The sequence below is a fragment of the Nerophis ophidion genome, linkage group LG03, assembly GCF_033978795.1.
Source record: "Nerophis ophidion isolate RoL-2023_Sa linkage group LG03, RoL_Noph_v1.0, whole genome shotgun sequence".
NCBI lineage: Eukaryota > Metazoa > Chordata > Actinopteri > Syngnathiformes > Syngnathidae > Nerophis > Nerophis ophidion.
In genome coordinates this window covers 48,910,450-48,936,700 of record NC_084613.1, presented here as the reverse complement: position 1 = coordinate 48,936,700, position 26,251 = coordinate 48,910,450, and the positions used below count along the sequence as shown (strand labels likewise).

General features: G+C 39.0%; 1 protein-coding gene across 3 annotated transcripts in view; it reads right to left on the bottom strand.

Annotated features, from left to right (window-relative positions):
* arid1b (AT-rich interactive domain 1B) overlaps positions 1-26,251 on the bottom strand; it is a 594,747-nt gene that overhangs the window by 172,917 nt on the left and 395,579 nt on the right. For all 3 annotated transcript variants that reach the window (XM_061895467.1, XM_061895468.1, XM_061895469.1), the window contains one exon: positions 13,006-13,288. In XM_061895467.1, the coding sequence (XP_061751451.1) occupies positions 13,006-13,288 (283 nt within the window). The remainder of the gene's footprint in view (positions 1-13,005; positions 13,289-26,251) is intronic.

The following is a 26,251-nucleotide window of genomic DNA, read 5'->3' as shown; positions in this document are numbered from 1 at the left end:
CTATGTGTCGCATCTGGTCTTACTACCATACCAAAATGGTCTCACATTATAAACATGTTTTGTCAAAGATGTTTTGTAATGTGATATGTGATATTTCTACCTAAATAAATGTTTTCTGGCCGATTGAAATTAAGTGCATATTTTTTATAACCTGTTCTGATTGATAATCCGCAATCACGGAATGTTAAGCAGGGTGAATAATTAAACGTATTAATAAATAAAGAAGGTAAAAACATTGTCATGCAGCGATATGAAGACCATTAACTTGTACAACACGTAATGTACAGAATATCAGAAACATTCATTCCGGTAGGTAACAATCCACATTTTGTGTTATTAATGTGTGAAACTGTAATCTAAACATGGAAATGCTTCTACAGAAGGAAAACAAATGTTGTAATCCTACAAAATATAAAATCTGGCAAGACACCAACGCACTGCAGGTATTTTTAAAATCCTCATTAAAAGTGTATTTGTATCCTTTCCGTGTTGAGATTTTTTAATAAAGCATGTTTAAAAAAATATTTAATTAAAGCAAACTGATAATAAAAACAATCTGTAGAAAGTACACTCATTAATGATGAAAAATATGTGATTATTGCGGTTAATTTTGAGTTAACTGTGGACAAACTTTGATTAAATATTTTATTCCTTTGACAGCCCCTCATGTATATAGATTTAAATAGGGGTATGTTGTTTCTTAATAGGGAACAACATTAATGTCTCTTGTTTTCATGTTAGCATTTAAACTAGTGAGCTGATACCAGTCAGTTCGTGAGTTCATCCAAGAGCGGTTATCAATTTCCATTTTTCAATAATTTTAATTTGAAACAGTAATACTAACTGTCGGGAGTTTTACCGTGGTTATCAATATTACCGTTTATTGTTCATACGGTGGTCGCTCCTTTGCATCTTCTACTATTAAACAATACTACCGACCGATCTAAGTCAATAATGAGGAAAACGGATAAAGCCTGCTCAGATGAGAGGCAAAATATCTTTTAAGACAAACCAAACAGTCCAATTGAATGCCCTGAGAATATAAAGTAATGCTGTGGGAGAAGTTAGCAACTTCAGGAACCTTGGTTCCCTGGTCACTTCATTAGAACAGGACATTAAGGTGAAGAAGGTGCTGGCATGGAGAACTCTAAATTGCATGTCTACTGAGTGGAAATCCAATCTTCCTCAACACATGAAGATTAGCTTGTTCCAAGAAACTGTGGAGTCATAGCTCTTTATGGCTGTGACACCTGGACACCAGCCAGCCTTCTATGGGTCCACCTGAATGCTGTGTGTGGTACTAACCATTACCCAGAACGAGCATGTATGGGGTTTTTTTCAGGGCTGAGTGACACGGGGGCATCCTGGAGGAAGAAACTGGTAGCAAACCAGTGCTCTGGGAGCCAACACACAGGCATCTACCCAGAGAGGGTGTCCCATGCCTAAGCACGTGGACATAAAAAGGAAGGATGCAGGAATAGCGAGCTCTACAGAACTGGATGGATGCATGAGGAACTGCTAGGATTGGAATCTATAATGGCTCACCGTGCTCAGAACAACCCATTGAATGATTGGTTGAGAATGCAACGTCCTGGATGAATGTGAAAATCCACAGACAGAGTCTTTAAAGGCCTACTGAAACCCACTACTACCCACCACGCAGTCTGATAGTTTATAAATCAATGATGAAATATTAACATTGCAACACATGCCAATACGGCCTTTTTAGTTTACTAAATTGCAATTTTAAATTTCCCGGGAGTTTCTTCTTGAAAACGTCACGTAATGATGACGTGGACGTGTGACGTCACGGACTGTTAGGAAATATTAGCGCTGCACACACACACAGCTAAAAGTCGTCTGCTTTAACGGCATAATTACACAGTATTTTGGACATCTGTGTTGCTGAATCTTTTGTAATTTGTTCAATTAATATTGGAGAAGTCAAAGTAGAAAGATGAGTTGGGAAGCTTTAGCCTTTAGCCACACAAACACACGGTGATTCCTTGTTTAAAATTCCCGGTGAAACTTTACTATGGATCAGAGCACGGTCAAGCGAACATGGATCCCGACCGAATGTCAACCAACAGGTTTCGGTGAGAATATTGTGGTAAAATGTCACTTCTTACCGGAGATCAGCTGAACTTGTACCATCCATAAAGCTGCCGACGACTCCTCTGAGACATTGGCGTCAAGACACCCATGGACACACACCTCCGACTATCAGGTACTATTAAACTCACTAAAACACTAGCAACACAATAGAAAGATAAGGGATTTCCCAGAATTATCCTAGTAAATGTGTCTAAAAACATCTGAATCCGTCCCAATGCAATCGTGTTTTTGTTTTTTTTGTAGTCCGTCGCTATCAATATCCACAAACACGAATCTTTCATCTTCGCTCAAATTAATGGGGAAATTGTCGTTTTCTCGGTCTGAATAGCTGTTTTTGTTGGAGGGTCCTATTAAAAACAATGTGAATATGTGAGGAGCCATCAACATGTGACGTCATCGTCTGCGACTTCCGGTAAAGGCAGGGCTTTTCTGTTAGCGACCAAAAGTTGCAAACTTTATTGTGGATGTTCTCTACTAAATCCTTTCAGCAAAAATATGGCAATATCGCAAAATGATCAAGTATGACACATAGAATGGACCTGCTATCCCCGTTTAAATAAGAAAATCTAATTTCAGTAGGCCTTTAAAATTATGAGAAGTGAGGTGTAAACTTTATGGGCCTGTATTACTAAAGGTTTGTGTGCACTAAATCATGTACAAATCTGATTGCTCACGCAAACCTGATCTACTGAACACGTGCGAAGTGGATTGTCTGTTAAGTGAGCAAAATAAGGAGAGCAATACATTTAGCGTGTTTGTCTTCATGAATATGAAGAATATTATCAATACTGAGAGAAGATAAAAACGTAATTATTTAGCACATGCAGTGACATTTTTCAAGACTGAAGCTGTTCTGTTTTGCATCTACAGTTGGTTTCTACAAAGGACGTGCAAACTAGCAGTTGTGCAGAAAAAAAAAAACTTTGTTAAAGCTCTGCCCTACGTTTGCTCGTCAACATATATAGCCTTTCAAAAATATAAATGTTAGACATATTGTCTATTCAACAATAGGATTTCATATTTTTTCTAGATGCTGGTTGACTAAAGGGGTTGAATAAAACAAATTAAATTAATGCTTTTCTGAGTTTTTTTCATTTACGAAATGTACTATACCTGCGATGGGGTGGCGACTTGTCCAGGGTGTACCCCGCCTTCCGCCCGATTGTAGCTGAGATAGGCGCCAGCGCCCCCCGCGACCCCGAAAGGGAATCAGCGGTAGAAAATGGATGGATGGATGGAAATGTACTATATTAGTATATCTCCTCTATGAAAACACGTATTGCAATGTGCATTTTCTTACGTTTGGATCATTCCAGATGCATAAATGCGCTGCAGTGGTGTAATGTTCTGTCGCCTATCCAAAGAGCCCACTGTCAGCATGCTAAAAAAAGTTTCTGATGTCTGGAAAATCAGAAACTGTAATTCTATATTGCACTAAAGGTGTGAGAGATTATAGATGTCCAAAACCCCACAGGTAGGAACATAATAACATGAATGCGAAAGGAAATGAGTGTTTCCATGGGCACATCATGCCGGTAGCACACACAAAAAACTAATTTAAATAGGTCGATCTGCACCACTTTTGCGCTTTATCACTTGTACACCCAGTCTTAGTAGATCACACATAACATGCCCACTAATAATACACACACTTTTGTAGTTTGTGCACTATGTTTAGCAGTTGTTAATTGGATGTTAGTCGTTTAGGCCCTTGGAGCAGTGTTTTTCAAACTGTGGTATGTTTATCACTAGTGGTACGCGGGCTTCATCTAGTACAGGGGTCGGGAACCTTTTTTGCTGAGAGAGCTATGAAAGCCAAAAATTTAAAAATGTATTTTCATGAGAGCCATATAATATTTTTTTTAACACTGAATACAACTAAATGCGTGCATTTTTAAGTAACTGTAAGTATAATAAGTCTCTTATTATTTTTTAATAACATTGTTATTCTAAAGTTAACCAATAATAAATATCCTACTTCTTACCATTAATGCGACATCTTGGACAGGTGCAATAGAAAACGGATGGTTGGATTAAAATGCATGAGAATGTTTTATAATTTGAACTTTATTTTTAACACTGTGATTACCAGCGGAATTATTCATTACTTATCGTGTTAAGCAATGTCAGCTAATATTTATCTGAGAGCCAGATGCGGTCATCAAAATAGCCACATCTGGCTCTAGAGCCATAGGTTCCCTACCCCTGATCTAGTAGTACACCAAAGAATCACTTGATTAAAGTACAGTGCTTTATTTTCCTAAATTCCAACACAGTGCTACTGTTCAAACTGTGTGTAACGATACAATGGCCAAAAATATTAAATAGACTTCTTAAATAAAACCCCTGCCCTTTTTCAATGAATATTTAGGCCTACTATGTTACTGCATTATGACGCTGGTCAGAATGGCGGTACTTGGAGAGCCAAGTTTTTTTCCGAGTTGGTACATGGAGAAAAAAGTTTGAGAACCACTGCCTTAGCGTACACAAGTAAAAAACAACACACGATAACATGACTCCCTGACATTTACATACAGCCACAATAGTCGCTAATAAGACACAAACTGTCACAATAACTAAATCATCTGAGTTAAATTCATTCCTAAACCGTAATCCATCATAACAGAGCCGGTGATACCACTTGTATGGCAGCCACATTAATAAAGCAAAATGAAACAGAGTCACAAGATATGTTGTTATGACTTTTTCTTGACTGAAGCTCAGTCAGTAGTGCAGCTTGCAACCATTTGTTTTCTCACTAATTAAGTTGCTTATTAATGTTTTGTTGATTTAGTGGACATTGTTATTCATAAAATTGAATAATGAACAGGGTGGCGCGCGCACACACACACACACACACGCGCACACACACACACACACACATGCATTGATGCAGACTTACACCAACTCAAACAAGCACATTAATGAAAATGTCTTAAGTTGTGATGAAGAGTTTGAAAGTGGAGGCTTTAGTAATCAGATATGTGCTAACCACATTAGTTCTCCTGTGTGTTTCTCCCAGGCTGGAAGCTCATTGATCTAATTCAAAGCGAATGTAGTACAGCTGCTAAGACATGCCAAATGCACTGCTCCACACTTGATCACCATTTATTTGGCACGGAGAATATTTTTAAATATTTGCCTATTAATCACGTCCCAACAATCAGTTTCGCTTCCCATCTTTGCAGCCTCGTTCCGGATGCATGGCACGATTCTTGGCGAGAGAACAACTGTCCCACTTTTCATTAGCGTCAATCACTCCGGTTCGGATGAAGAGGAAGGGGAGGAGGAGGCCCGACATCAGGATCTCACTCACGACATTTTGCCCCGCCTCGTCAGGATGACTGGCAGCTCGGAGACACGCTGATGCGTTACTCAAATGCTCGGCGGGGCAGAGAGGTGGCCGGATGACGAGGGAGGCCAGGCGGGAATGACGCGCACGTGCACATATGCACATATATCATCCTCCAGTCATGTCAGTCAGTTTTTGAATGTGCTCAAAAAGTACTTATACACATTGAGTTAATTTGACCGGGTTGTTTTTTTAAATAAGTAAAATAAATAGACATACTATTATGCCTATATTATATGTTTCACTGATATTGTTTTAGTATTAGTATTTTATATGTTTCAATGGCAAAGCTCTTATTGTTTTAAACATTGGTTTGTATTATAGCACTTTAAGATTTATGGGGGAGTAGCCGTGCCAGCAACCTAAGGGTTCCTGGTTCGATCCCCACCTTCTACCAACCTCGTCACGTCCGTTGTGTCCTTGAGCAAGACACTTCACTCTTGCTGCTGATGGGTCGTGGTTAGGGCCTGGCATGTCAGCTCCCGTCATCAGTGTGTGAATGGGTGAATGTGGAAATAAGTGTCGAAGCTGTTTAGCGCTATACAAGTATAACCCATTTACCATTATCCATCTATTTTCTACCGCTTATTCCCTTTGGTGTCGCTGGTGCCTATCTCAGCTACAATCAGGCGGAAGGCGGGGTAGACCCTGGACAAGTCGCCAACTCATCGCAGGGCCAACACAGATAGACAGACAACATTCACACTCACATTCACACACTAGGGCCAATTTAGTGTTGCCAATCAACCTATCCCCACGTACATGTCTTTGGAAGTGGGAGGAAGCCGGAGTACCCGGAGGGAACCCACGCAGTCACGGGAAGAACATGCAAACTCCACACAGAAAGATCCCGAGCCCGGGATTGAACCTGGGGCTACTCAGGACTTTCGTATTGTGAGGCAGACGCACTAACCCCTCTTCCACCGTGAAGCCCCCATTTACCATTATTACTATATATATTATTATTCTCTTTATACAACTTTTTTTATTCATATAATTAGACATGTGCTAATTGTAACTGAGCTACTCACTGGCCTGCATATTTTACTCATAGTTTACCCAGAGCCTACGGGGGTTAATTTATGTCTTCATAACCAATCCTTTTTTGCACTGTAGTTTTATAAAGTGAAATTTAAAAAACTGTATTTTAACAAACTAATTTTTTTAAACACGGACATTTTCCCCCTAAATGTTTATTGAATTAAATTGTCTGCATAATTTTCTGTAAAAAAATTCAGTTCACAAAATTCAAATGCGGAAAAAATTTCTTACCTAAATTCAGGGTGAAACGTTTTGGTAATTGGGTCTGAGGAAGCAGCTGTGGGAAAAATATAGAGGTATTTACAAGTATATTGTATTTTAATAAATCACACAGTAAAATAAGTCTAAAATGGTGAATATGAAATTGGCAGCCTCTTTGTAAGTTTCTATTGGACATAAGCCGGCAAGCTATAAAAAGGGATATGCAGGATCTTTTCCCTTTGATCTACAGTAGGAACAGGATTCATAATGTCCCATTCGTCGCAGTTTATCTGACGAATGTGACAAATTTGTGATGTGAACTATTCACTTTAGCCGCCAGATAGCAGTAGAGGGCTGAATATCTTAAAATGTGTTTTGTGGTAATTCCAACTTTGACCACAGCGACAGTTGCCATGTCGCGTTGCGCTTTCCATCATTTTTAACAGACTGCATTGCAAAAATTATTAACCCCCCTTTCCTCTCACAAGATATCCACCCAAGGATGGAGCCATATGAACTGCTTACATACTGAAATTCAGGGGTTCTCAAACGTTTTGGGACAACAGACAACAGACAACTTACATTTTCCAAAGACCCCCCTTATTTCCCTGCAAGTGGAATTATAAAAGTATTCCATAATAAAAAACTTACAATTTTCAAGTAACAAAAACAGTGAGACATCAATTTACAAACTTTTTGATTTATGAACAACAATATTGATATATTAAAATTATATTCAAGTAAGACATGTTATGAAAATAGAAAAAAAAAACATTTATATACCTGAATGATAGCGATACACGATTGGAAAATCAATGAAAAGATCAGTCTGTATCACAGTTTTATTGGTCATAAAGCAATTGCTTGTTATTAAGTTTATTTGTAAAAAAAAAAAAAAAAAGAGACAAAAAGCTTTGATGTATTTAAGCTACTTTTGTCATTGTATTGTAGTTGAGCTTATCTACATTTATCTGGTGGGTAGATTCAGTGTCGTAAAGTTACATTTATTGTACCATAATTTACTACATTTTCTGAGTCGCTTCCCCGACACTGCCTAAACCTCCCGTGGAAAAGAAAAAACACTGTAAAATCTGAAAATCTGTAACTAAGTGTAAGCACAATACCTTCAGAACGACCACAAGTAATTGAAACTTGAAGTACCAGATAACACAAAAAAACCCAAACAGTTTCCCATACTTTATTTCAAAGGAGTGTGGAAATATTGTGTACACATTATATAGTTTAAGGTAATTCTGTCATCAACTGCGGTACGAAACTGGATTAAAAGAGGCTTAAAGTCTTACAATTAAAGTTCAAAAACTATGTGAGGAAAATGAACAGAGTTGCGATAATATTAAACCCGTTTGTTGTGAAGGAGACACTACAAAGTCTAGACATGCTAGATTGATTTACATTCTCTGTCCAGAAAGTAAATGGGATTGAGCATTATGTTTTATATGCTCACACAAAAAAAAGTTTTGCATCCAAACATGCTTCACGCAAAAAATTGGCAAGGTGCAAATTAAATCATGCATTAGATTTCTTCATGACCTTTTCAGAAGGCTTTAAGAACAGGTATTTATGCACACATGGAATCAGGCTTGGGTTTTAGTAGAGAATCAAAATGAAAAGGTCAAGCTAAAATAACCGTGTGATAACGCGGCTCTTTCCTTCCAGGAGTGTTGGTCGCTATTAATGTTGCCAGAAAGATGTGGAATCGTATTTGAAAAAAGACATGGAAAACAGCACTATGCGCCTTTCAACAACGTTACAGCTGGCATTTTCTGCTGAAGCCTCTGTGTCAGCTGTTTAAAGTCATGTGTGAGCTGGAGCCTATCCCAGCTGACTAAGGGTGTCAGACTTTCAGTCCACTGCAGGGCACATATACCTGCAGTATGGAACATTTACACATTCCATTGAACTTTAATTATGTTTTTGTCCTTTGAAATAATTGGAGAAAGGGCGAGACAACAGGATATTCAATGCATGATCCAGGGGCCAAATTGTGCCCGGGAATGACACCATACAGGCCCCTGAGTTCAGTTCAAAACTTGGGAGACAAACTTTTTTGCAGTAAATTCCTAAAACAGTGCTTCTGTTGTATAGAGGAACTTAGACCAATAGGGATGTAATGCCATCCATCCATCCATTTTCTACTGGTTGTCCCTTTTGGGGTCGCGGGGGGTCGCTGGCGCCTATCTCAGCTGCATTCGGGCGGAAGGCATATACACCCTGGACAAGTCGCCACCTCATCGCAGAGGGATGTAATGGTAAACGGTAAAATGATAAACTGCGATAAATGTCCCAATGGTTAGTAATACCGTCTGATTTTTTAAATACCCCCAAAAAATGGATTATAAGTCACAGTTTTTTTCATAGCTTGGGTGCGACATATACTCCGGAGCAACTTATGTGTGAAATTATTAACACATTACTGTAAAATATTAAATAATATTATTTAAAGAAAATGTCAGCAATCGTCACACACACATCAGCTATCGTCACACACACGTCAAAAAAATACAAATTCGGCGGTGGACGGTCAAGGCAGAAGTGCATTGTGGGTCATGGGATGCTAAATGCTATATGCTATATGCAACGGTCGTAGCTATTAAAATGGATCATTTCAACGTTGGCTGTAACTTATAGAAACTGAGAAGTGCTGAACAAAAATGGCACCGAAAAGGAAATCATGTACTGCAGATTACAAGCTGGATGTAGTGAAATATGCAGCAGAAAAAAACAAGAGGACGCGGCGCATACAGTACATTTGGGGTTGGCAGAGTTGTTTAGAAGCGACATCGAGGAAGAAGATTTTATCGGATTTATCGATCAGGAGTGACATATTGTTTGGTAAAGTATAGCATGTTCTATATGTTATAATTATTTGAATGACTCTTACCATAATATGTTACGTTAACATACCAGGCACCTTCTCAGTTGGTTATTTATGCGTCATATAACGTACACTTATTCAGCCTGTTGTTCACTATTCTTTATTTATTTTAAATTGCCTTTCAAATGTCTATTCTTGGTGTTGGATTTTATCAAATACATTTCCCCCAAAAATGCGACTTATACTCCATTGCGACGTATATATGTTTCTTTCCTTCTTTATTATACATTTTCGGCTGGTGCGACGTATACTCCGGAGCGATTTATAATCCGAAAAATACGGTACTTCCTGAAAACAAAGTCAGGCATATGCGCACCAGCGACTTTTGGCTTGAAAATCATGGCAGATAACCTACATGGAATTTGCTCTGGAGATTTCCCCTTGGAGTAATCAAGCGCGCTTAGTTTAACTTCATTTTCCCTTACTTCTCAGTGTGCGTATAAGAGCGCACCTCTGTTTTAAGATGGAGACAGGCATGGACAATATTGGAGACAGAAGCATTTGTCCCACACTAAAAGTACATAGCGAAGGCGAAACTGTTTATTTTTGTTGGGCAAACTGTTGTACTTAACTACTAGGGGGCGTTGGAGAAGAACAAAGCTTGTTTATTAGACTTCATCTTCATTAGCCAAACTGCTTTGAGTTCATATTGATATCAAAAAGTAAAAACTATGTTTTTTTTTTACATTACTTGTGGTATTTTCATGTCACAAAAGTATTATTAAAACATTCATGTGACACAGCATTTTGTTAATTTTTATTGTGTGTAGTTAATTACTATACGACATATTTCTGATCAAACTCTTAATGGATCTGTCCCGATACAGCATCTACGTGTATATATAAATGTACATATCTTAAAAAAAAATTAATTAAAAAAAAATAAAAAATAAATATATATATATACATATATATATATATACCTTCCTCTTTCATAATGTAAAAAGAGAGATAAAGACATAATGTAATTGAAAAAGCTGACACATTGATATTATTAATAAACAAAACAAAAAAAAATACTTGTCTTTCGATATATGGATACTGTTTATCCATAGCATTTTTATTAGACATTACAAATGACACACTCCAACACTGCTTTACCTAACAATCAGTAATCATGATTTCAATATTGATAACAATAATCTTAATTATGACTTTGGCAATAATTTGCAGCCCTAGATCTTATACATGAACACTATTTGTATCTATATGGACAAAAGGTGCATTTATGACTTATGGCTATCAAGGGCTATCTTTAAATATTCTTACATTGTTACATAATTACATTTGAATCTCTTATGTCCATAAAGTGCTATCTTCCACAATTTATTCATTATTTATTTTATGTTATTCTTTTTTTTCTGCCATATTACTTTGTTTAATGCTTTTGTTGCTTTCATATGCACATTCAATCTCTATTTGAGGTCCATGAAACAGTGTTTTTATCTCTAAATGTTTCGCCTACAAAATAAATAATTTTAAATACAACTTGTGTTAAAAGATTTTCGTATAATTATGTTTTGAAAATTTTGAGCACTTCAAAAATACCGCGATGACAATGACAACAGTGATAATTTTGGTCACATTAACCATGATAAGAAATGTTAATTCTGTGACATCCTACTGTAAACACATTGGCAGATCCCTGACATATTAACCTTGCTAGCAGACATATAACACTAAGGTTTGAATTTGTGATTTACCTAGCTGAGGCTATCCTCAAGGCAGTTACATTGTTTTCCATAATTTGATTCATGTGAGTAAGATGTTGCTGTAGCTTGTTTACTTCAGATGCAGTTAGTAGTCATTTGTTTCTCTTGTTTCTTTAGTTATACTAGTGGTGATCCTCAAAGTTCCATTTCCAGTCCTCTTTTTTTCATCATTTGGGCTATTCAACTGGTGGCCCTCAAGTTCAGTCATACTTGCCAACCCTCCCGGATTTTCCGGGAGACTCCCGAAATTCAGCGCCTCTCCCGAAAACTCCCCAGGACAAATTTTCTCCAGAAAATCTCCCGAAATTCAGGCGGAGCTGGAGGCCACGCCCCTTCCAGCTCCATGTGGACCTGAGTGAGGACAGCCTGCTTTCCAAAAATATAAACAGCGTGTCTGCCCAATGACGTTATAACTGTAGAATGATCGAGAGCGGGTTCTTGGTTTCTTATGTGGGTTTGATGTTAGGCAGTTTCATTAATGTCGTCCCAGCGCGGTAACAACACACAACAACAGCAGTTACGTTTTTGTCTACCGTAAAGAAGTTTGTCTGCCGTAAAGAGCAATGTTGTGACACTCTTAAACAGGACAATACTGCCATCTACTGTACATGCATTTGTGACAATAACATCTACGGCTTTCAGAGAGTGCAGTGCACAACTGCACACACAACAAGGAGACGAAGCAGACGAACGAGGAAGATACAGCCGTAGCGATGCCGACAATGAGTAAGATGAAGAAATATGCTTGTAACTTGCAAGCTGCAGCTGCGATTGGACCTGGATAGCCTCCGGGAAGAAGTAGTGGACTACTAAGTGCTTGGCAGTTAAGATCTTCCTCAGGAAGCAAAGATTGACTGGTTTTGGGCCATGCTAGGGAGAGATGGAAGATTCCAGACTCTAGTGCATTTGATGAAAGTACTTTTGTGGTTGCCACACAGCAATGCATCATCAGAGAGGGTGTTGAGCATGGTTAGAAAAATAGTGACCCTTAACTCAACAATGAGTGTTATGTGTGTATATGTGTAAATAAATGAACACTGAAATTCAAGTATTTATTTGATATATATATATATATATATATATATATATATATATATATATATATATACATATATATATATATATAAAATAAAATAAATATATATAGCTAGAATTCATTGAAAGTCAAATATATATATATATATATGTATATATATATATATATATATATATATATATATTATCATGTATACAGTATATATATTATATACATGAAATACTTGACTTGGTGAATTCTAGCTATAAATATACTCCTCCTCTCTTAACCACACCCCTAACCACGCCCCCGCCCCACCCCCAAATCGGAGGTCTCAAGGTTGGCAAGTCTGAGTTCAGTTGAAAAACTTTTTTTGGAGCATATCCTTCAAAAGACTAGAGCACTGTCGTAAAGAGGATCTTTGACTAGTTTTTTTTGCAGTGTCCTTTAAAAACAGCAGAGAGCTCCTGTAACTCTGAAAAAACTAATAAATAAAAATCAAATGTCCTCAGTAAAGGACATTTGCTCCCTGGAATATACAAAAAAAGACTACTAGTGAAGGGAAGAAGAAAATGAGGCCCCCAAAACAATTTACTTGATAATCACTGCATTAAGCATTCCAGTGTATCAACCGAAGTGTGAGTGCATGTTGTGCGTTTGATAGCAGCTCTACCTGGTGTGTTGGCACCGGCAGGAGGTCCACTCGCAGGCGAGATGGGTCCGGAGCCTGATCGCGACTGCAGGGACTGAGTAGATCCTGCAGGTGAACCCACAGGTGAGGGAGAAGGTCCGCTCCGCTGGCTGTGAAGGTGGGGGGAGGCATGGGGAGAGAAAGGAGACTGTCTCTGGGTGTTGGCGTTTGCTTGCTCCCCTTGGCTACTGCTGTTGCTACTGGCGGCTGATCCCAGACCAGCCTCGGTCCCAGTGGGGAGGTCATCTATAGAGCCAGATAGATCCTGCAAAAGAAGAGCAAAAAGTCAGATGTTGATGACGGAAGCATGAAAAGACTGGAAGTACATGGTTAAAGGTGATGACGATGTCATCATGCAGTTCTTTTTGATGCTGTAAGTACAATAAAGCTTATTATGATGCTGAACCAGTGAGAAAAATACCCCATCAAAACGATACAAATTAAAACATTTTAATGTGATCCAAATTAAACACAGTACTACTGCAAGTTTTTATTTGATATAAATCGTGGATCGCACACCGTACTGTGGATATTTCATTAGGTAGACCATCAAACACCAAACAACCTAATACGAACCGATACAAAACAACCTGTCACTCAAAAGCTAAAGCTGCCCAGCTGAGTCATTAGTTAATGAAATAAATCAATGTTTACTAATATAATTGAACAATTGCACAGCATCACAATTTATTTTAGGGGTTTCCCGATACACCTTTTTCACTTCCAATAGAATAGAATACAATAGCATAGAATGGACTTTATTGTCATTATATTTGCATAAAACAAGATTAAAGACTCCAACTTAAGGTGCGGTAGTGGGAACAAATATGGGGAGAAATGAATAACACAAGAGGGTAATAAAGGAAAAAAACAAACAATTGAAATAAACAGACTACTATCCAATAAAGATAACAAGCAATCCTGCACAATATAAAAAACACTATAGAAATACAAAATACTGTACAATATACAGAAAAAGACAAGAGTACCGAAGTAATAAATAACAATCAGTGTCGGATGTATTGCACTCGAAGGGTAGTATTGCACAGTAGGGTATTAGGGCATGATATTGTATAGGGGTGAATTATTATTATTATAAGTAGGAGTTCAACATGGTGACAGCTTTGGGAAAGAAGCTGTCTTTGAGCCTGTTTGTTCTGGCTCTGATGCACCTGTAGCGCCTGCCTGATGGTAGCAGGTCGAACAGGTGGAAGCCAGGGTGTGTGCTGTCCTTGGTAATGTTTTTTGCTCTGTTGAGACAACGGGAGTTGTGTAAATCCTTCAGGGAGGGCAGGGGACAGCCGATGATTTTTTGTGCAGACTTTATGACCCTCTGAATCGCCCGTTTGTCTGCTTCTGTGCAGCTGGCGTACCACACTGTTATGCAGTACGTCAGCAGGCTCTCGACAGCCGAGCGGTAGAAGGTCACCATCAGCTGTCTCTCCAGTCTGCTCTTCCTCGGGCACCCTCAGGAAGTGGAGTCTCCGCTGGGCCTTCCGGATGACCGCAGTTGTATTTTGGTTCCAGGACAGGTCAGCAGATATGAGGGTGCCGAGGAACTTGAAGGAGTTGACTCTCTCTAACTCCTCGCCGTTGCTGTAGAGGGGGGCGGGATCTGCAGTGTTTTTCCTGAAGTCAAAGATAAGTTCCTTGGTTTTTGTGGTGTTCAGTGCCAAATTATTCACTGAACACCACGCTGATAGTTTCAGGACCTCATCTCTGTATGCAGACTCATCCCCCCCCTGTAATGGGGCCCACCACTGTTGTGTCATCGGCGAACTTGATGATGGTGTTCTCCGAGTGGGCTGGACAACAGTCATGGCTGTAGAGGGAATATAGCAAAGGGCCCAGCACACACCCCTGTGGAGAGCCGATGCTGAGTGTGCGGGGGGAGGAGAGATGGGGGCCAAGTTTTACTGTCTGAGGTCGGTTGGTCAGGAAGTCCTTAATCCAAAAACAGTTGGGTGAGGGGAGGCCTAAATCCAGCAGTTTGGTGATTCTGATATTGCATGGACCATGATTATTAGGGGATACCGATATTCTGATACGATATCAGCAATCATACAGTATACTTTCAATAATTTGAACTGTGGAATGTTACAAAAGTCTTGATTATTTTTCATTTTAGAATTGATTTTAAAACCTTGCTGTTTGTTTTTAAAGCTTTACATGAACTGGCACTTCTTTATATCTCGGACCTCATCCAAACTCCAGCTCGTGGTGCCCAAGACCAGACTTAAAACTAGGAGAGATAGGGCCTTCTCTGTGGTCGGCCCTAAATTCTGGAACACTCTGCCCCTCCATGTTCAAACTGCTCCCACAGTGGAGTGTTTTAAGTCTCGTTTTAAGACCCATTTTTATTCTCTGGCTTTTAACACTACGTGAGTTGTGTGGTCCTCTGTGTTTTTACATTTTTGATTTCTATTTACTGTTTTAATTGGTATTACCCTTTAAAATAGTTTTTAATCTTCTTTATTTCATATTGTTTTTATATGTATTTTTATTTTTGGGTTTTATTCAGTCATTGGTGGAGCTCAGGATAGTATTTGAATATTGTTTTTAATATTGTTGTGCAGCACTTTGGAAACATTTTGTTGTTTAAATGTGCTGTATGAATAAAGTGGATTGGATTGGATTAAATGAAATTAATTGGACAGCAATAGTAGGTATGAAAAATACTAACCTTATGATCGACTTATAAGTGGAGTGTTAATTTGTGTTTTGGCGACACCTATTGTCCACAATTGTTAAATTGAATGACGCTGACACGTTTGTTATTGGATATGTTCTAAGACGCTTCTGCCTTGAATAATTTGCATCTGCAAGTATAATTATTTCATACTTGTTCAAATTGACAAATGTGATCTTTCATGGTTCAATTAAGCACACATATTACGTATGTCTAACTTGTGTGCTAAGCTGTTGTGTAGTTGCTAGCTCCTGAAAAGTCCGCCATATTTACCTTTTGTAAATCACTTGGCTAAAATACAAGAACAGACCAACCTTGTGTGCTTATTGGAGGACATACAAACCCCGTTTCCATATGAGTTTGGAAATTGTGTTAGATGTAAATATAAACGGAAAACAATAATTTGCAAATCCTTTTCAACCCATATTCAGTTGAATGCACTACAAAGACAAGATATTTGATGCTCAAACTCATAAACTTTATTTTTTTTTGAAAATAATAATTATCTTGGAATTTCATGGCTGCAACATGTGCCAAAGGAGTTGGGAAGGGCATGTTCACCACTGTGTTACATCACCGTTTCTTTTAACAACACTCAATAAACGTTTGGGAACTGAGGAAACTAATTGTTAAAGCTTTAGAAGTGGAATTCTTTCTCATTCTTGTTTTATGTAGAGCTTCAGTCATTCTACAGTCCGGGGTCTGCGCTGTTGTATTTTACGCTTCATAATGTGCCACACATTTTCGATGGGAGACAGGTCTGGACTGCAGGCGGGCCAGGAAAGTACCCGCACTCTTTTACTACGAAACCACGCTGTTTTAACACGTGCCTTGGCATTGCCTTGCTGAAATAAGCAAGGGCGTCCATTATAACTGACAGTGGTTTTATGAGGTGTTCCTGAGCCCATGTGGTGATATCCTTTACCCACTGATGTCGGTTTTTGATGCAGTACCGCCTGAGAGATCAACGGTCTGTAATATCATCGCTTACGTGCAGTGATTTCTCCAGATTCTCTGAACCTTTTGATGATTTTACGGACCGTAGATGGTAAAATCCCTAAATTCCTTGCAATAACTCGTTGAGAAATGTTGTTCTAAAACTGTTTGACGATTTGCTTATAAAGTGGTTACCCTCACCCCATCCTTGTTTGTGAATTACTTAACATTTCATGGAAGCTGCTTTTACAGCCAATCATGGCACCCACCTGTTCCCAATTACCCTGCACACCTAAGGGATGTTCCAAATAAGTGTTTGATGAGCATTTCTCAACTTTATGAGTATTTATTGACACCTTTCCCAACTTCTTTGTCACGTGTTGCTGGCATTAAGTTCTAAAGTTAATGATTATTTGCAAAAAAAAAAAATGTTTATCAGTTTGAACATCAAATATGTTGTCTTTGTAGCATATTCAACTGAATATGGGTTGAAAATGATTTGCAAATCATTGTATTCCGTTTATATTTACCTCTAACACAATTTCCCAACTCATATGGAAACAGGGTTTGTACTTTGCACGAGTAAACACATTGAAAGACTGCTTGCATCGCAGGTTTTAGATGCAAACCTATATCATCTGATACTTGTCTTTTCCTAATATCGGATATTGGTCCGATATGATATATATTGGATAAGAACACCCTTACTGCATTTATCCATAGTCTACATCAAAGCAAGAATAACAGCCTACTATGTTTAAACCATATTTCATTTGGATAAAGCACCACATTGATTTGATTGCACAACTGTACCTAATGTTGTGGCCAGTGAATGTTACGGGTTAAAAAGGTTACCAGTTCATCCTTTCACAACTTTGTCAACAAAGAGCATGTGACACTCCACTCTAGCAGATTTGCTGCTGTGGTGAAAATGTAACAATACAGCCTTTGAAGAATGACTCAATATCACACTTTTCATTGCATGTGGTGAGCAGTGTATTTCAATATGTGTGTTTCCTAAGTGTATCCGGGGAATCCTGATGAACATCGCTGAAGGAACACGGTTTGTGTAAACGTGTGGAAAACGAATGAACAGAAGTATGAAAGATGAGTTTTGACTGTTGCCCCCTAAACCAGTGTTTTTCAACCACTGTGCCGCGGCACACTAGTGTGCCGTGAGACACAGTTTGGTGTGCCGTGGGAGATAATCTAGTTTCACCTATTTGGGTTACAAATATTTTTTGCCAACCAGTAATTATAGTCTGCAATGATGTGTTGTTGTTGAGTGTCTGTACTGTCTAGAACTCTAGTAGCCATGTAATACTCTTCCATATCAGTAGGTGGCATCCGGTAGCTAATAGCTTTGTAGATGTCGGAAACAGCGGGAGGCAGTGTGCAGGTAAAAGTTGTCTAATGCTTAAACCAAAAATAAACAAAAGGTGAGTGCACCTAAAAAAAGGCATTGAAGCTTAGGGAAGGCTATGCAGAACAACACTAAAACTGAACTGGCTACAAAGTAAACAAAAACAGATTGCTGGACGACAGCAAAGACTTACTGTGGAGCAAAGACGGCGTCCATAATGTACATGACAGTCAACAATGTCCCCACAAAGAAGGATAAAAACAACAGAAAAATGTTTGACTGCCAAAACAAAGTAGATGCGGGAAATATCGCTCAAAGGAAGACATGAAACTACTACAGGAAAATACCAAAACAACAGGAAAAGCCACCAAAATAGGAGTGCAAGACAAGAACTAAAACACTACACCCAGGAAAACAGCAAAAAAGTCCATATAAGTCAGGATGTGATGTGACAGGTGGTGACAGTACACCTACTTTGAGTCAAGAGCTATATTGATGCATGCTTGGTTATGGTTTAAAGCAGTGGTTCTTAACCAGGGTTCGCTCAAACCCTAGGGGTTTGGTGAGTCGGCTTCAGGGGTTCGGCGGAGCCTCCAATCAAGCCAGACCCGACTCATCGAGTACATAAAAACTTCTCCCTTTCGGCATATTAGGGATACGGCAACAACAGAACCCAAACTGATTTGCAGGTGTGTAATTTGTTACAAGTTCATGCACTGTGTTGGTTTTGTTCTTTGAACAAGGTGATGTTCATGCACGGGTCATTTTGTGCACCAGTAAAAGATCATTTTATTTTTCACTAAAGAAGGGTTCGGTGGATACGCATATAAAACTGGTGGGGTCCAGTACCTCCAACAAGGGTAAGGTTTACTGGTTTAAAGTAATATCCAACAATTGTGACAACGACTTTTTACTGTCAACTGAGTTTTGTTTTTTTAAGGATTTCTGTTGGTGGTGTGCCTCCGCATTTTCTCAAAGCAAAAAATGTGCCTTGGCTCAACAAAGGTTGAAAAACACTGGCCTAAACACACTCAGCACACATTCACCGACTGACGGCTGGGTCTCAGCTGGAGAACAAAAAAGTGGAGGAAGTCACCTATAAGTGACACAGGTTCCTGGGCCAGTGCTCGCTCAGGGAGGAAGAGGAAGAGTAGCGGGTGAATGCCAGCTGATGCCACCTGCTAAAACAAGACTGTTGACCCTTAAGTCTGAGCCCACCTGAGACACGTGGACTCATACAGATGGGACACCAACCTTCTAGTGTCTCTCAAAAACAAAGGAACACTAACCCAACAACTGTGTCGTGCAGGGGTCTCCAAACTTTTTGACTCGGGGGGGCCACATTAAGGTAAACCTTTTGGCAGGGGGCGGGGCTATCTAGATATCTGTTTCTATAGCTATAGCTACAGCTGCTAAAGATCAATCTTTTCTCTGGAAATAAAATGTACAACAAATTGTCATAATTTTCGCAGCAATACAGAACACGGAGAAGGTCAAAGAAAAAATGACTTGCTTGTGTTGTAACGATGCTCAGAATTCCAAGAATTCTGTGAATGCACCACACTCGCCGTGACCAGGATTGGTCCATAATGAGAAAGAGTTGTGTTGCTGTTGGGACAAGCACCTTGGCCAAATGTGTGTGTGCAATGTTGGAACTGAAAGCTGCTGTTGGCACATTATGGTAGACAATTATACAGTTTGAAAAGAGTATGAGAATGTGTGTGTCTCTGCCTGCATCGCTGCACTAATGTGTGTTTAAAAACTCTGACAAACAGGAGACTTAATATCTTGACTTAAAGAAGATCATGAAGCTGGTCACACATCCTCATACTTTGTGCAAAATTTTGAAACGTGACTCACTAGTGTTGTCCCGATATCAATATGTCGGTACCGGGACCGGTAGCAAAAATTTATTTTGGTACTTTTATAATTATAGGGCACCACAAAAAATGTCATTATTGGCTTTATTTTAACACAAAATCCAACGGCACATTAAATATGTTTCTTATTGCTAGTTTGTCCTTAGATAAAACAGTGAACATACAAGAAAACTTGTCTTTTAGTAGTAAGTAAACAAACAAAGGCTCTGCTGACATATGCAGTAACATATTTTGTCATTTATCATTCTATTATTTTGTGAACATTACTAAGGACAAGGGGTAGAAAATGAATTATTAATCTACTTGTTCATTTACTGTTAATATCTGCTTACTTTCTATTTTAACATGTTCTGTCTACACTTCTGTTAAAATGTAATAAACTCTTATAATTCCATTGTTTAGATGCTTTACATTAGTTTTGGATGATACCAAAAATGTGGGTATCAATCCGATACCAACTAGTTACAGGATCATACATTGGTCATATACAAATTTCTCATGGGTCCACGGACATATTTCCTGAGTTTATAAACATAATATAAATAAATAAAAAAAAAAAGAAAAAGATTTTGTAATGCTAAAGAATATTGATGTAATCATAATAGTATCGACTAGCTCTGCTCTTGTACTTGGTATCATCACAGTGGACTGAATACAACTAAATGCGTTCATTTTTAAGACCAACCTTTTCAGAGTATAATAAGTCTCTTATTCTTTTTAGTAACATTGTTATTCTAAAGTTAACCAATAATAAATATAATACTTTTTACCATTAATGTGACATCTTGAACAGGTGCGATAGATAACGATGGTTGTATTAAAATGCATGAGAATGTTTTATAATTTGAATGTTATTTTTAAGACAGTGATTACCAGCGGAATTATTCATTACTTATCGTGTTAAGCAATGTCAGCTAAGATTTATTTGAGAGCCAGATGCAGTCATAAAAAGAGCCACATCTGGCTTGAGAGCCATAGGTTCCCTACCCCTGATCTATAGAGTAATCTTGTCTTGACTTTGTAAACTTCAGACCATTTTAACACGTCAAAAGACATGACTCCGATGTGTAATGAAGCATGTATCAGTCGTCCTACAGGGATGATACTTGAAATAAATGTACTTGATTTGTCTCCATGGAGACAGGGATTAATGATTTAGAAGGAGTTACAACACTGCATGCAGACTGCAGATAGTCAATAGCTGCTTGCTAGCTAGCTAACCGTGTCTTAAAGGGTGACAACGCCAATGGGTGGGGGACCGGTACTTATTAGAGATGGTATTGTACCAAATATGACTCATTAGTATCGCGGTACTATGCTGATACCGGAATACCGTATAACCCTTGTCTCCACCATGATTGCCGTGAAGAGCCCATAGTTGTGTTTTTATGTTCACTTGTGTAATATAACAAGTTTGTTCCACTATGAAGCCTTATATCATATATTTGACATCATATTACCATTGGTGCGGTCAAACGATTAAAAAAAACCATCCACCCATTTTCTACCGGTTGCCCCGTTCAGGGCCGCGGGGGGTCGCTGGAGCCTATCTCAGCTGCATTCGGGCGGAAGGCGGGGCTACACCCTGGACAAGTCGCCAACTCATCACAGGGCCAACACAGATAGACAGACAACATTCAGACTCACATTCACACACTAGGGCCAAATTAGTGTTGCCAATCAACCTATCCCCAGGTGCATGTCTTTGGAAGTGGGAGGAAGCCGGAGTACCCGGAGGGAACCCACACAGTCACGGGAAGAACATGCAAACTCCACACAGAAAGATCCCAAACCCGGGATTGAACCCAGGGCAACTCAGGACCTTTGTATTGTGAGGCACATACACTAACCTTGCTGCCCTGATTAAAAAAATGAGCGATTAATTAATTATGATCTAAAATTAGTTAATCTAATTAATCTTTATACATCACCTATTAAAGGCTCACAAAAAGCCCTCAACTTGGGTTATTTTCCTTTAGATTAATTTCATTATTATCAGGATGTTTATTTTCACAAAAAGGGTGACAAAAAAACATAATTGGCTAACTTTGATTGTAATTATTGCGATAGTTAAACACATCTAATTACTAGGGCTGTGAATCTTTGGGTGTCCCACGATTCGATTCAATATCGATTCTTGGGGTCACGATTCGATAATATATCGATTTTTTCGATTTGATTCGATTCTCGATTCGAAAATGATATTTTTCCGATTCAAAACGATTCTGTATTCATTCAATACATAGGATTTCAGCAGGATCTACCCAAGTCTGCTGACATGCTAGCAGAGTAGTAGATTTAAAAAAAAAAGCTTTTACAATTGTAAAGGACACCTTTATCAACTGATTGCAATATAGTAAATTTGTTTTAACTATTAAACGAACCAAAAATATGACTTATTTTATCTTTGCGAAAACATTGGACACAGTGTGTTGTCAAGCTTATGAGATGCGATGCAAGTGTAAGCCACTGTGACACTATTGTTCATTTTTTTTATTTTTATAAATGTCTAATGATAATGTCAATGAGGGATTTTTAATCACTGCTATGCCGAAATTATAACTAATATTGATACTGTTGTTGGTAATATTCATTTTTGTTTCACTACTTTTGGTTTGTTCTGTGTCGTGTTTGTGTCTCCTCTCAATTGCTCTGTTTATTGCAGTTCTGAGTGTTAGTGGGTCAGGTTTGGTTTTGGAATTGGATTGTATTGTTATGGTATTGCTGTGTATTGGTTTGTTGGATTGATTAGAAAAAAAAAAAATTAAATAATAAATAAAAAAAAATAGATTTTTTAAAAATGAGAATCGATTCTGAATCGCACAACGTAAACGATTTGATTCGTATTCGAATCGATTTTTCCCCCCACCCCTACTAATTACTATAATATCAGGCACGCTAACTGCCTAAACTTTAGTACTTTAACATAACACGTCTGTGTTATGTTAGTTCTAAAAACTGGCAAAACTTTGACTTCCACTACATAGACAAAACCATTTTTAAGCGTGGCTTGACTTTGCCAAAATACGATCCTGACTCTTGCTGTTGAAAGTCTTGTTAAGTCTGCCTGGCTTGTCAGCAGCCTACCTTTTAATCAAACATCGCACAGATGTATCAGTGCGGCCTCGGCTTGGCCATGATTCAACACAGGGATTTGTTTTGTATTCATGTAGCCGTGTCATTTCTGTTTCAACGGGAGAGCCCGTCGGTCCGCGGCTGCTTGTTTTGGTTAATGCGATCTCAACGGCTGAAACACAAAGCTTTTGTTTCCCATCATGCCGCTGTGATGAGAGCCCACCCGCCTTGCCAGCCTGCCAGCCTTGCTGCTTGGCATTATCTACCCTCGCTCGACTGAGCACGAGCGGCACCCACTCTCCTTCATGTCTCACATGCCGTACCGTTCCCTGTCTCAGCCATTTAGGTCAAGCAGTTGTCCGAGCAAAGCGCCTCCTCAAAGGACTGAAGGTTATTTTTCTCATCAGCCCCCACCCCGCCTTAGGATGCTATGCCACACACTGCAGGTTACCATGACATTCGGCGTATCCATGGTGATGACTTTTGCAAATAATTACCAGCTAGCATGACATGCAGCTAGGTGGTTAACCCACAGGCTAATCATGTGAATGGATGAGAATAATTGCATTTCGCTTAATTGGCTGCTGTTGCCAGCTTTTCCAGTGGCAGTTTTGGGAAAACGCGTATCACTAATTTGTTTAGCGGCTCGTTTGGATTATACACACACTTGAGCACAGCTGTTGGCTGGAGACCAAAAAAGAAGCAGTACTAAATAAAATAAAAAGGGTGGTAAACCTAACACTCATTGACCATAAAACTACCCAAACACACCATAATATTAGTGAAACACCGCAATAAAAAAATAGAGGATTTGATTTTATTATTGTCAGGGCCACAATCCACAAGAGCCAGCTCGCTAACCATCCAGACAAGCTTCCAAACACCGAACAATCGGGGGCCCCAATCCAAAGTGGCTCAAATCCAATTTGTTTGGCTCCAGGCTGCAAATTGCTCTGTGCATTGAGTCTCCAAATAGCTGTCAACCTCTCCCGCTTGGCGTCCTGTACCGCTTAATTCACTCCTAGAGCATGTAATTGTCATAATAAGAAAAATATTGAGGTGATAATAACCAGTTACTTGTGGATGGCCACCTCCCATCTCAAGACACACACACACACACACACACACACACACACACACACACACACACACACACACACACACACACACACTCGCCGGCTGTGTGTACTTAATAAACTTACATCGACACATTTCACACAACATTGGGGAGCCAGTTGCTCGTGACCCTTCACCTCGCTGGTGTTGGCACCTGTCTCCAGTGGCTGTGTGTGTGTATGTGTGTGTTTGTGTGTGTGTGTGTGATGTATACATACACAGTGTTGCTGAGCTGTCACTGTGAGACATGCTTGACTACTGATGCCGCCAAGGAAGACAGATGAGGCCTTGCACAAAAACACATGTGCCCAATAACCATTTCCTATCTATACAAGGTACTAAAGCACACACAGAGCACTAAACATAGTAGCCTCCTTTTTTTTTGCCACATGCTGAACAATTAATCAAACTGACTAATATGATGAACAGTGTGTGTGTGTCAAAGTATGTATCAACTTTGGATATGACTGGCAGTGCCTATGTGTAGGGTGTGTCCATCCCTTCACCCTGCTGTACAATAAACAAGATAATACCGTCATTTCCTGGCTATAGAGTGCATCTAAACATAAACCACACCCATTTCATTTCATAACAGATTTTGATTATAGTACATATATCAGCCGCACGTTTATAAGCGACAGGTGGACACATTGAAACTTGAAAGACTTAGATATTCGTGTTCGTCAGTAAATTTAACAAGGGTGCCAGTAACACATCATTCTGCATATGGATAAATACATGTACACGTTGCATTAATAATTGGTTCAAACCTCGACCCAAATCTGTATTTTAGTAAAAAACGGTGTCTCCAAAACACTTTTGAAGACACTGTATTATATCTATACATCCCCGTTTACATATGAGTTGGGAAATTGTGTTAGATGTAAATATAAACAAAATACAATGATTTGCAAATCATTTTAAACCCATATTCAATTGAATATGCTAAAAAGACAACATATTTTATGTTAAAACTGATAAACAATTTTTTTGTTGCAAATAATCATTAACTTTAGAATTTGATGCCAGCAACACGTGACAAGGAAGTTGGGAAAGTTGGCAATAAATACTGAAAATGTTGAGGAATGCTCATCAAACACTTATTTGGAACATCCCACATGTGTGCAGGCGAATTGGGAACAGGTGGGTGCCATGACTGGGTATAAAAACAGCTTCCACGAAATGCTAAGTAATTCACAAACAAGGGTCACCACTTTGTAAGTAAATTGTCGAACAGTTTTAGAACAACTCAATGAGCTATTGCAAGGAATTTAGGGATTTTACCATCTACGGTCCGTAAAATGATCAAAAGGTTCTGAGAATCTGAAGAAATCACTGCACGTAAGCGATGATATTATGGACATTTGATCCCTCAGGCGGTACTGCATCGAAAACCGACATCGGTGTGTAAAGGATATAACCACATGGGCTCAGGAACACTTTATAAAACCACTGTCAGTAACTACAGTTGGTCGCTACATCTGTAAGTGCAAGTTAAAACTCTACTATGCAAAGCAAAAGCCATTTATCAACAACACCAAGGAACGCCACTGGCTTTGCTGGACCCGAGCTCATCTAAGATGGACTGATGCAAAGTGGTAAAGTGTTCTGTGGTCTGACGAGTCCACATTTCAAATTATATTTGGAAACTGTGGACGTGGTGTCCTCGGGAACAAAGAGGAAAATAACCATCCGGATTGTTATAGGCGCAAAGTTCAAAAGCCAGCATCTGTGATGGTATGGGGGTGCATTAGTGCCCAAGGCATGGGTAACTTACACATCTGTGAAGGCACCATTAATGCTGAAAGGTACATACAGGTTTTGGAGCAACATATGTTGTTATCCAAGCAACGTTATCATGGACGTCCCTGCTTATTTCAGAAAAACAATGCCAAGCCACATGTTACAACAGCGTGGCTTTGTAGTAAAAGAGTGCGGGTACTTTCCTGGCCCGCCTACTGTCCAGACATATCTCCCATCGAAAATGTGTGGCGCATTATGAAGCGTAAAATACGACAGCGGAGACCCCGGACTGTTGAACGACTGAAGCTCTACATAAAACAAGAATGGGAAAGAATTCCTCTTTCAAAGCTTCAACAATCAGTTTCCTCAGTTCCCAAATGTTTATTGAGTGTTGTTAAAAGAAAATGTGATGTAACACAGTGGTGA